General features: G+C 43.3%; 1 protein-coding gene across 1 annotated transcript; it reads right to left on the reverse strand.

The window, feature by feature from the left end:
* Positions 1–5,833: 5,833 nt before the first annotated feature.
* On the reverse strand, positions 5,834–10,871 carry LOC111071098 (homeobox protein abdominal-B). The gene is made up of 5 exons (XM_022362230.2): positions 9,987–10,871; positions 9,169–9,389; positions 8,811–9,018; positions 7,777–7,991; positions 5,834–7,698 (listed from the first exon to the last, which is right to left on the reverse strand). Exons 1-5 carry the CDS (start codon positions 10,774–10,776, stop codon positions 7,507–7,509), a joined length of 1,626 nt encoding a protein of 541 aa, XP_022217922.2. The 5' UTR covers positions 10,777–10,871; the 3' UTR covers positions 5,834–7,506.
* Between the last annotated feature and the right edge of the window lie 1,495 nt (positions 10,872–12,366).

Raw genomic sequence — 12,366 nt, forward strand, 5'->3', positions numbered from 1 at the left:
AATAATCCAGCTAAGATTAATTAAAACCAACTTCATTTCAGTAGAGAGCTAAAAGATATTCAACGATTGGAGAAACTTGTAGTTAGTTGCGAAGAAATGCGAGTGAATAGCAATCGTTGTTGACTTTGTTACAGTACAGATCTGCCGATTAATAAGACGACAATTATATCCAGAACAATACTGTCATGCAATTAAACATCCATTTGAATATCCTATAACGAATTTTTCATCAGAAGTGGATCATTTCTCCAAGGTAAAAAGAAGTGTATATAGTTCAGATGTAATTCCATTTCGAAAAGATATGGAAATTTCTAAGGAATAAATTGGATCGACTGTTTGTGCTTCAAGTTAGTTACAAATGTACTAAAAGAAGTGAATTGCTGGGCAATATTCCCTGCAAATAATATCTGAGATACATATGTACATATGTATGTCTGCATTTAAATATTTTAAAGAACACATAATCAGAGAAGCATAAATTAAACGAAACATAATATGTATGTATACACTCTCGTTATTTTTACGCATATTTTATGCTAATACGGTTATTTATGTCGTTTTTTGTTTTTATAAGTTCGTATAAGAGTTCCAAAGAATTTGGTCATATTAAATTTAATTTGATAAGCAAACAAATTAGTTAAACCTTTCATGAAGAATACATACATATGTATGTATGGTATGTACATATGTTCTTCCAGATACCTACTCGTATTTAGTGACACATTTTGGTGTGACTTTGTCGGACACTTACCCTTCTCTACATAACCTTTCATAGATTTTATTTTATAAATTGATATAAAATATGTACATAATATACACAATCGTAGAAATGAGTCTATAGTTAGAAACCATTTTAGGCCTGTTCTAGAATGCACCATCAGAGGAAAGAAGTGCCCAGAAGGTAAAAAGTAATTCTAGACAGAGTTTAAAGTAAGTTTTCAGGAACCCGCCCCGAATTACAAAGTGCTCATCACTGAAAATAGTTGAAAACTACAATTTCAGGTTCGGTGGTTGTTCGCTTCGCCAGGCTCAACCACCCACTCAGTCCATCCCCAATCCAGTCGAGACGAAAGCAACCCACTCCGTTTTGATGGGTGAAAGCATCTGCGTGTACATAAAGTAAAAAAACGCCTGAGCCGAGCCGAACCGAACTCACAGCCACACCGAGACGAAGCACTTTATCTCCCAATCTGTGAACCTTCCGTGCTGCCAATGTTTATATAGCTTATATAGCAGGGTGTATTCTCTGGTGATGGGAAACTTCCCCTGCATCGATGAAAGCTTATTCAAATTCATGTGGATACATATTTACACGAATGGTTGTTATCAATCCTATGCGAGTATGTGCATATTTATGTACATATGTATGTACATCAAATTCTGTGTATCTCGTGGGTACACTTACAACGCGGGCTGAAATCAGTTTCCAACCCCCTTTTAGGGGTTGAATAAAATTTAAACAAACTCGAGAGTGTAGGGTTTATTTTTACGATGGCATGGAAATGTAATTAAAAATACAAACATTATATCGTAATATCGAACTGAACTCCTAATGGGCTCTTTAGCCAATGGTGCGGACTGGTTAGTTTTTGTGTAAATACACAATTCTTGTATCGACAGCGTAGTCAATCGCGAACTAGATACCATTAAGATCCTGGGTATGCCTTTTTAAATTAATTTGCCCCTGTAGCTTCTTTCAGGCACACTTAAACCAGACCCATTTTTCTATAATTGAAGGGTCAAAGGGGTTTAAAAATAGCCTGAAAGGCAGCAGAATTTTATTGGTTTCATTTATGTAGCAAAAGAGAGGGGTTAAGTTAGATTTATTCATTCCGTTTCTGGCTTGAGTATGCCTGAAAGAAGCTACAGAGGTGTATTAATTTTAAAAAGACGTAAAAGGCAGCAAAAGAAAAAATTTAAAATTCGGCTCTTAAATACATTTTAAATAAGAAAAATATTTGGATCAAATATTCCATTTGAATTATTCACTCTCGGTACATATAAATATTTATTATGGGTCAGAAACGTTTCTTTCTGGTTGTTATGTGTATGAATAAATAATCTACTTATCGAGTATCGGAAATAATTAGCACCAGCACTGCTAAGCTACAAATTATTGATTTAAATTTCCAGCTATGTTTTAAATTAAATAGAGTGAAATTTCAAAAGGTATGGTGGCGGACTGGAGTATTCAACTAAAACATTATGTATTTGGAAAAATCATTAAATGATTTTTTAAGCTTGGCATCATGTTTTGCACGTGTCGAGGACTCATTTTCCGGCGATATAAAAAAGTGAACTTCATCGACTTTCGACCACGATTTGATTTTTTGGCTGGTGTTCCCAACTACAACGACCCAACTGATTTCAATATATCATGTATAGATGATGTAGAAGTGGCTACGCTCGACATGCTGATCAATGTCGATGCTCTGGCCAAGCCCGATGTAATTACGATTACGATATGTCACTGTCATACGTCGCGAATTTAGAATATATAACAGGATCGTTGTTACTTTTATTTTCTATATATGGGATGGGAATCTATGCATCCATGCCGCTAAGTGTGGGACTCGTAAAATGTTATATACTCCTAGCTTCCCTTTGCGTTTCCTTTCCCTCAGATTTGGATTTTAACTTTAATTAAGTTAAGCCAATGGTTTGGCCTAGATCTTTCCGCATAGCGTGCTACGTGTATATATTATACATATATGTATGTATATGTAATTGCAATAAATCTGTTAACCTTCGGAAGAGGGGAAATGCCAATGTTTGTAGTGTGGTCTATTTTATTTCTATATCTATACAATGCTTAGAAAATCATTGAAAATAATTTTTTATGAGAAGTCCCATAGCGTATCCCAACAAGATTTAGTTGATAATGTCCTATGTTTATTTCGTTTCGCAGCTATTTTCAGGGTTTCAAGTCAGGCAGAGCTTTGTGTGAAGATAGCCCTGATTTGTTGTGCCGCATATACTACACGATCCTATTAGATCCACCAGTGACTCTATTCCTTTGTTCCAAGATATATTCAAATTATTGCTTACTTGAACCGTTTAGGGCCTTATGCTCTGATTATAATTTCCCCTACCATATTATATAGTATCTAGTACTAATTCCCTTTCTCTTCTTAAATCCATAATACTTACATAGGTACCTTACCCGAAATTAGTATCCTTTTTTCTGTAATTGTGAATGCATTTTTAGCTCTTTAAGTTGTTTGTTAGCTCTTGCGTTTTCCTCGAATATTAGTCTAACGCCTATCTTTCGTGAATGTTCGTGACCGGTTCGGTTGCACGCGTCGCGCGTAATGGGGCAGCTCCACTCGGTCGGTTGTGCAGGATCTGCCTGGGATCCGCTCGTAACAGGCTTCGGATTTGTGATGGTTCACTTGATGATGCAGTCATTGCATATCAACGTCCAAAGGCTCATTGCCATGTGGAACAAACCAATTTTTTGGGCTGTCAGGCAGGTCACGATTCCAGCATTACTTTACTTATACTCCTTCAACTATATAGGCCAGTGCAGGCAATGATTATCCCCAGATACTCTAAAAATTACAATGCAGTACAGCCGATTATAAGTATACACAGAGCGGGGGTGTTGAAGCGTCTCATCAAAAAACATTGGCATGTCGGCTATAACAAGTATTCGCAAGTATTTTCAAGTTAAAGCTTCTCTAAAAAGAGGCCGCTCTTCGCTCGAAGGAGCACCTTACGGATCTCAACAGTGGCAGCCTTGTACTCCGCCTGGTCGAAAAAAATAACGGTTAACGGTTGCTATACAATTTTTTTGATTTTTTGAAGCTACACAGAACAAATATAATTTTCTAGCCGAAGAGGTTTACCCTTGGAGTTCAACCACGAGCAAAACTTAATTTGTCAACTTGATCAAAAAACTCTGTATTCGTATCGGCTTACCAATGGGTATTTATGATATTCAGATTTAGATTCGGATTCGGTCACTCGCGTCGTGTGTCATGCAGAAGCTAGTTCTCATGGAAACAGATGAGCATGACTGTATCGACTCGGCTTGTTCACCCGATCAAGAATGTATAGATATATTATATAACTAAGACAACAGACCATATTCATTACAACTACAGAAGGACAACTCAACAGATATTAGGAGTAACAGTTCCTACCTACCCTGAACCTACAACCTAGGACGAGGTAAGCAAAGAATTATCAACTTATTAGCTATATCATTCTGTGGTCTACACCATCTCCTTGTTATGTATGAAAGTACTCGACGCTCAAAATAAAACTTTCGAAATCGTATCAGTTTCAACGTTTGATTCGAAAAGGGGTCATAATAATGCATAGCCCCCCTATATAGTACTATATATGTAAATTCTTGATCTATGTCATGTCTGACCAACTCGTATGTATTGTAGGTTCCCCAGAAAATATCGGGATACACGAGTCGATATAGCCATGTCTATCTGTCCGGGTTTATGGACGCCTACAGTTTGGGAATAATAGAAACTGAATCCTGAGATACTCCATTCCCACGCCCCGAGAAAACCTCGATCGCAAAATTATTAATAATGAAATTATCTACCAGATTATTGTTGTCCACTTAAAGAGAATAAGTTAAACAGCTGGTTTCTCGCCTCCAGCCTCGTGCTCTTCCAGTGAGACTCGTACTCGCAACAATATAGGTGCGTGTTTCTCGATAAACAACGTTCTTACTCCAACTCAACTTCCAATAATCCAATAGGATATCATATATATTAATGAATGTATGAACATAAGTATGTAGCAGCCATAAGAGCACTCGGTTGAAAAACAAATAATTGATCGACTCATACCGATATGTAAATATGTGAAATATCTTTCAATCCAGAAGAATTTACCTACAAGAATATATGTACGACAGATATAGCAGAGATGTAGCAAGTAAACCATTGAACTATCAATTTATCCAGCATGGCATTGGGCGAAGAGCTGTGTAGCAAGCAAATAATATTCATCCAAAAGATAAGAGTTCAGGAAACACAGTTACATAAAATTTTATTTAATCTTATGACATATTTGAAAACAAGACTATTAATTCTAGTTTTATTTTATTTAAGCGCTGTATTTATTAAGTTACCAATAGCGAAAGGAGAAACGAGACTCTAAGGAAAACTCAGTGAAACAAAGGACCAAAAAAGGAAAACAAAAAGAATGGAAATAAAGCAAAGGAAACATTCTAAGGGGGGTCGCCGAATCAGCAATCTTCCTGTGGCATTCTTGACTAAAGGTGTGCCGAATTTTAACAGAGCTACTCCTCAGTACGTAATTCGATTTAAATTCTGTACGTGTAAGAGTATGGATAAGATGTCTATGAATAAATTCGATGCTGAGAGGTTGTTCTCCCCCCGGTGGGAGGCCGAGGTCCTCTGCGGTGTACTTACCGAAAGACAAGTGGAAGAACAGAAGAGAGCAGATGAAGAAATGAGGGCAAATCATGAAAACGAAATCGGGTAATGCGGATAAGTACAGTACAATGTTTCGGCGTGGTTGAGATACTTTTGAATTGTGTGTATATTTTGCACTTTTGCAACTTGTTGTATTTTATTCACAATAATTAACTTTTTAAAAAAGAGAATTGCTAATGCTAGATTAAAATTCACTAAACAAACTATAATCGAACATAATCATAAACATAACCGACTTTAGACTACAACTTATCGAGGGCTTTGAAATAATAATACAAGAACATGAATATAAAGCAGTGTGTGAAATCACATCTCCATCAGCTATGTATAGGCATAATTATACATATCTAATGAGAGGCGTAGGTAAAGGTAAAGGTAAGGGTAAGGGTAAAGGTATAGGTATAATATAATGCTCGGGGGCAAAACATTAACAAAAATCGATAATTACACAACACAACTAAACTTAGACTTAATATCAGGATCAAGCGGAGTCGATACACATGAAAATATATGTGTGCATATGTACGTGTATTATAGTACTATGTATATTTAGTTATATATAAGTAGCTGTTACAGTATGCTAATTTACTTCCTCCTCAACTGCGCCCTCTCCTCTCCACTCCTCTCCACTCCACTCCATTCCTCTCCTTCAGTAAAATGTATTCTTCTTTTCTCTTAAGTTTCCCTTTTGTTTCTTTAGATTTAGCTTTAGCTTTACGAGTAGTTTTTGTTTGTTTGTTTGTTTTAAAGTTACGTTAGATCGAAAGCGATTTTAACTATGGAGTAAACATGCACACATCGAAATCTTACGAGGCTACCATTTGCTAAAATCGAATCCGAATTTCATTATACACATTTAATATTCTTGTGTATGCTTTCCATATAGTATAGTAAAGTATAGTATTGTATAGTAGTTCTCAAGTGTTTTCTTCGGCCCGGAATCGGACTGGCCCAATGTCTTAGTTTATATACAGGAACTTAGAAGGTATCAAAGGACACGACACAACGAACATTACACGACAAAATTGATCCTAAATTGTGGCCATATCTATCTGGATGTGGATTTGGATTTGGATGTGGGCAAGTGTTTGAGTGATGTGTGCGAGTGTGAGTGTATCCGTGTGGTGTGGTGTGGTGGGGTGGGGTGGGTGATGGGTGATGGGTGAGGCGACTGACAATTGTTAAACAATTTTTGTTTGTTTCAAGAACATTTTCTGGGTCTACGATGTGCTCAACCTAATTTAGCTGCAATCTAGCTGCACTTACAAAGATAATTATGGTAAAATCTACTACTCGAACGCTTGTTATTCATAATTTATACGGTTAATATTCACTGATGTTTAAGTATATTCATATTTATAGTTCTGAAAATTCATAATGCTCGCTTAGGTTAATGAGAGCCTTGATAGAAATACATACATACTCGTACATACATATATATTTTCATACAAATTGCAAATTTGAAGTGTATCTTTCTCTGCATCTCTTGCCGTTCCTCGCTTTTTTCTCATACACTACTACATACATATTCAACTACTGAACTAAGCTGCCATTATCGTCTATCTGCTCTGAATGGGTTAATGGTATCTGTTCTGTTCTGTTCTGTTCCGTTCTGCTCTGTGCTGAATGGTTGTGTCGTTCTTGCCAGTTGTGTCTGCTCGTTAATCGATCTCTAAGAACTGACTTATTAAATATATGCATTTCATTTAAGGTATTTTCTTCTCATCTCCTCGGGGCCGCTCTGCTTTGGTGAACAGCGACGCCAGCTCATTCCAGGGCTACCTTCTTCATCTCCATCTCCATCTCCTTCTCCATATCCAGACCCAGACCCAGATCTTCTTCCTCCTCCCTTGACATCCTGGCTAAAAAGAGCTCAGGTGCTTTGTACATTTGACCGAATTGCCTCAGAGTTGGTCGAGTCTTTCGGCTAACATGGAAAGTCCAGGGCCAGCTCGTTCTTGATTAGATGGCCGTTCAGTTCGGGAGCTGGGTTCGGATTCAGTTGAGGGTTCGGATTCGGGTTGGCTAACTGCTAGTAGGTGGGGAAGCCCATGGTGCCGGCGCTGCTGTTGTCCAAAGGTCACTGGTGCATCTTGGCGGCGTGGTGGCCCATGCTCAGACCCAGGTTCAGGTGATGGTTGTTGTGGTGCTGCTGAGCCGTCTGCGAGTGGTTGTGATTGCTGCTGGAGTTGTTGTTGTTGTTCTGCTGATTAGCCTGTCGCTGCGAGTTCTTCTTGTTCTTCATGCGTCGATTCTGGAACCATATCTTGACCTGCAAACAAAGCGCAACAGAGTCCAATGAATGAGCATTCGACCCTCCCTCCCCCGTCACCGCCTGCGCCGCACTCACCTGACGCTCGGTCAACTGCAAGTTTCTGGCCAGCTCCCAGCGCTTCTGCTTGGACACGTATGCGTTGAACAGGAACTCCTTCTCCAGCTCCAGCGTCTGGAACTTCGAGTAGGGCTTTCGCTTTTTCCGCACCGACACCGCGCCGGTCCACTCGTGCAGCGCATTGGTCGGCGTGCAAGGACCCACAGCACCCACCGACAGACCTCCGGAGGCTCCTGGGGAATAGCAGAGAAAATTCAATTCAATTCATTCAACATTTCCTTCATTGACTAGGTGCGGGTGGTCCAACAGTTGCGGTTGTCGTCGCTGCCGCATCAGATCGTTAAGTTTATAGAGCAATTAGGGAAATTGTTAAGCAATTAGCGTAATACAAAATTATTCAATTCAGCGTTTATGGTCTCTTAATTGATGCGGTAAAGGGGGCGGGGGGCCCGACTTGGCAAGAGGCCCATTCACACCCGAATGGTCAATGAATGCATTCGTTCCTGCTCATTGAGTGCTCAAATGAAGCAGATCAGACGTGCTATTCAAACACTTGATCGATCTGTGTGGGAGCAAAAAGGAGCGAATAATCATTCGAAAGGTTATTCAAACTGTGGCTGGGAATAACACTAATGGGACCCCTTGTGGAAAGGGCTAACCGAATTATCTGCTCTGACGAGAATATTCTCACTAGAAATTTGATTTATTTTTGCATTTTCTGATTATTTTCATACACATCGAATCGTATACAGATTGGATTGACGAGGGGTCTGCGATCATCAAGCACAAACAGTGCTCGTAGTGAATGCTTGGGGCATGCCATGCCTCTCGAGCATAGCTCCTAAGTTCCTCCGGCTTTCACACCCACTTTGAGGCGTAACGCCGACCAAACAGTCGGCATTAATTTATGAGGCATTTTGCAGTGCGCTAATTGAACGGCAAACTTGCAGTTTCGCAATGTGGCATTCGGACAGCGACAGCGACAGCGCCAACAACGAGAACGTGCAATGAAAAATCTCAGTGCATTTTGGATATGCCTGCGTAGTACGTACCTGTGCTCGAGTAGGCCTCGCCCGGGTATCCGCGCAGTCCCCCTGGGGACGAGTAGGTGGGCGTTTCGTAGCTGGACTGCGAGGTTCCCTCCACCGACTGTCGCGCCGCTGCCGCCGCGCTCACCGTCACATGGCGGTCGTCGGTGGCGCTCATGTAGGCCGCTGCTGCGGCGGAGGTCGGCTGATCACGGTAGTTGGCCCAGTACGGCTGCAGGGCGCACGGCATCGCATGGAGGATGGGAGGGGAGGAAAAGCGACGATAAGAAATTGGCAATGAGTTGTTTACGAGACGATTGACGCAGTGCGGCAGTGCGGCAGTGCGGCAGAGCGGCAGTCGCGCTCGACCTCGAGCACTCACCTGAAACTGGGTATCTGGGTAGTAGGGGAACATGGGCTTGCGGTCGCGCTGTTCCATATAGTATTGTGAGGCAGAGGCGTGGTACTGGTTGAAGCCGTCGTCGTTGTAGGGCCAGGGGGCCGCGTGCCGCTTAACAGCCACCGAGGCATCCGTCTCGAAGCCGGGGCCGGGCCTGATTGCGGGTATATGAAGTGGCGCTAATTGGATGGACATATTGATGTCTGAAAGCAGAGCAAGGGCATGAAATTACTTTTTATTCAACTCTCCAATATTCCCCAAGTGGGACAAATTTTATATTGCATAGGACTCTAGGACTCCAGGATTACTAGACAGATCCCCAACCCATCTAATACCAAATGAACAACTCCATGGGAAATTAATTAGTGTTAATTATAACCAAAAACAAAAATTAATTCCAATATAGTTCCAATATCTACTTGCTCAATAAATGGGATTGGTTCCACAATGAAATTTTCGGGTTCGGGTAAAATTGATTTTCCAATAAGTTAAGTAAGTTGATTTTCCCATCGAGAACTTTGGAATGATTATTTCCAAGGGGAGAATCCAGTATCTACGAGCTGTATGTATTTTTCATGCCAGCCAGCGCGGGGAAATTCATGCAAGATTGAACTCAGTCGCAGACCGTGGAATGGCAACCCATATCACAGGTCAATGCTGGCCCTCTTATCGCCCACGAGTCCGGGGACACATATGTATACTGAAAGCCCAGACAGCCATTCGGGACGATAGTGGATTTGGGATTCAACTCTGGGCGAAAGCTTCAAAGGGCATGGGGTATGGGGTCTGACTCTGCTCACCTTCCTTCTGGGAACTAACACTGGAGGGAGAAACGCTCGCCGTGCTCGGCGCCACGATTTGGGCCTGGCCAGATGCGACCGCAGAATTTTGCTGCTGCTGCTGCTGTTGTTGGAGCCCTGTCGAGGCGCCACTGGGTACGCTATTTGGGGTTTGCTGCTGCTGCTGCTGCTGCTGGGGCATTTGTTGGTGGTGGGGAGATGTGAGATGCTGTTGGGGCTGCTGCTGTTGCTGCTGTTGTTGCTGTTGGGCGGAGGATCCAGTGGGTGTCTGGGCAGGGCTGAGAGCGACAGACACTGGTGTTGTTGCCAACTGTTGTTGTTGCTGATGCTGCTGCTGTTGCTGTTGCTGCTGCTGCTGCTGGTGTTGTTGAGGAGCGGGAAGATGCTGGAGAGCCGTCTGCTGCTGCACGGCGACGATTGGCACAGGTGGGGGATCCTCGTACATGACGGCATGCGTGGGCGTGGAATGTGTGGTGGGCGTAGTCTGCTGTTGCTGCTGTTGTTGCTGCTGTTGTTGCTGCTGCTGCTGAAGCACAGAGGATGGAGTGGACAACGCAACCGACGCGGATGAGACGACCGAGTGCTGCTGCAGGTGGGGATGCGCGCTCTGATGGTGACTGGCGGTGTGGAGAGGCTGGGGCTGAGGCAGGTGGTGGTGCGCGTGGTGATGCAGTTGATGCAGATGCTGCGAGGACTGCTGCAGCTGCTCCTGCTCCTGCAGGTGCAGCTGTTGTTGTTGCTGCTGCTGCTGTTGTTGCTGCTGCTGCTGTTGCTGATGGTGGTGCTGCATGGCAGGATGCGGATGCGGATGCGGGTGCGGGTGGGCGTGTGGGTGAGGGTGTGTGTGATGCCCCCACCACGCCCCGGCAGCGGCGTGCGACCCGACTGCCGAGACATCGTGGGGGTCGTAGAGAGCGCACGCCAGCGGGATGGTTGGGGTTTGGGGGAGGGGTGGAATATTTATGGTTATCTTGAACGCGTTTCAGTCAAGCGGCTGCAGCGAAATTCACGGCGCACACACGGAACGTGTGTGGATGGGGCTGCAGTCGGCGGTTTGGGGGCTGGGGTTGGGGTTGGGTTTTGTGGTGTGATCGACTCGACCCACCGACCCAAGGCCCACAAATTTCTCTATCTCTTCCTCCCACGTTGCACTGTTGATGTATTTTTAATCGATGTATTTACACTCTCAATTCGAATCGATTCGATTCGATTTGGTTCCGTTCGGTTCGGTTGGGTTCGCCTCGATTCAGTTTTTATTTGCAATCAAACCGTTTTCCAATAGTTTTTACCGTGCCGTACCGCACACGCACACTACAAACACACACACACACACAGACGAGACGCGGGGCGACTCATGCACGCACTCGACACGCACACCAACGCGCGTCCTGAGTAAAGAGCGGGTCGAAGAGAGAGTCGACGGACGTCAGAGGCACAGGCACGTAGGAAGGAAGGGGGCGGAAGTTGCTTCGATCGAAAGCCAAAGAGACACGGTGAGTGGAGGGCACAGGGTGTTCGTGGTGCCCAAAAAGTGGAGCAGTATTTTCGAATTGGGTTTTCTGTTTCGTTTGTTTCGCTGATTCTGTTGCAGCTCTTCTACGATTTTGTCTAGCGCACTTTTCACTTATCGTCCGGCTATTGTCTTTCAGTTTAATAAATATTATATTATATTATTATTGTTCAGCTGTGGGTGTTATGCCGGCACAAATCGCGGACTCATTTCCATTGCGTACTGTTGACGGTTGGCTGTCGGCTGTTTGGGCTGGCTTTTTATGCTGTCGGTCATAAAATCCAATTTTACGACCAAAACAAACAATTAAACACAGCGCTGCTTGGCTTGCAACAGTTAACCAAAATGTTGCTATTTTTTATTCCCATCGCTGGCGTCTCGCTGTCGGATCAGGTTGGCCATTTGTGATTGCGATCTGCGATTTTCGATTTTTGGTTTTTGGTTTTTGATTTTTGATTTCCGATTCCCGAAGTGCGATATCCAAAACGCTCAACTTATTTTGCGAGTCGCGCGAGAACTGCACTCAGAAGTGAATGGGAACCGAATACGAATACGAATATGACTACGAATGCGAATGCGAATAGGAATACGAAACACCCAAGTCCAGGTCGTCCTCCACGGTGGCTGCTGTTGCTGTTGCTGCTGCTGCTGCTGTCGCTCTTTGTAGTTGTAGTTGTTGTTGCTTGGACGCCCGCACGCCTTCCAACCGTACACAGCGAAGCACAAATTTACAATGCGACGACGTCTGCGACAGCAGCAGCGGCCACAGCGGCTACAGAACCAGAAACAGCAGCAGCGACGCGGCAGCGGCAGCGGTGGAGACTCGTCTTGTCTCGTCTCGTCTCACTGCGACTCTCTCCCTCTCTCGTG

Source organism: Drosophila obscura, unplaced genomic scaffold, assembly GCF_018151105.1.
Source record: "Drosophila obscura isolate BZ-5 IFL unplaced genomic scaffold, ASM1815110v1 contig_192, whole genome shotgun sequence".
Classification (NCBI taxonomy): Eukaryota; Metazoa; Arthropoda; class Insecta; order Diptera; family Drosophilidae; genus Drosophila; species Drosophila obscura.

Excerpts from the sequence above, each read along its gene's own strand:
- LOC111071098 (XM_022362230.2), bottom strand. The coding sequence starts at position 10,776 with ATGCAGCACCACCATCAGCAACAGCAGCAGCAGCAACAACAGCAGCAG. Across the intron at positions 9,390-9,986 it reads TGTTAGTTCCCAGAAGGAAG|ACATCAATATGTCCATCCAA; the intron begins GTGAGCAGAGTC and ends CTCTGCTTTCAG. Across the intron at positions 9,019-9,168 it reads ACCCAGATACCCAGTTTCAG|CCGTACTGGGCCAACTACCG; the intron begins GTGAGTGCTCGA and ends TGCGCCCTGCAG.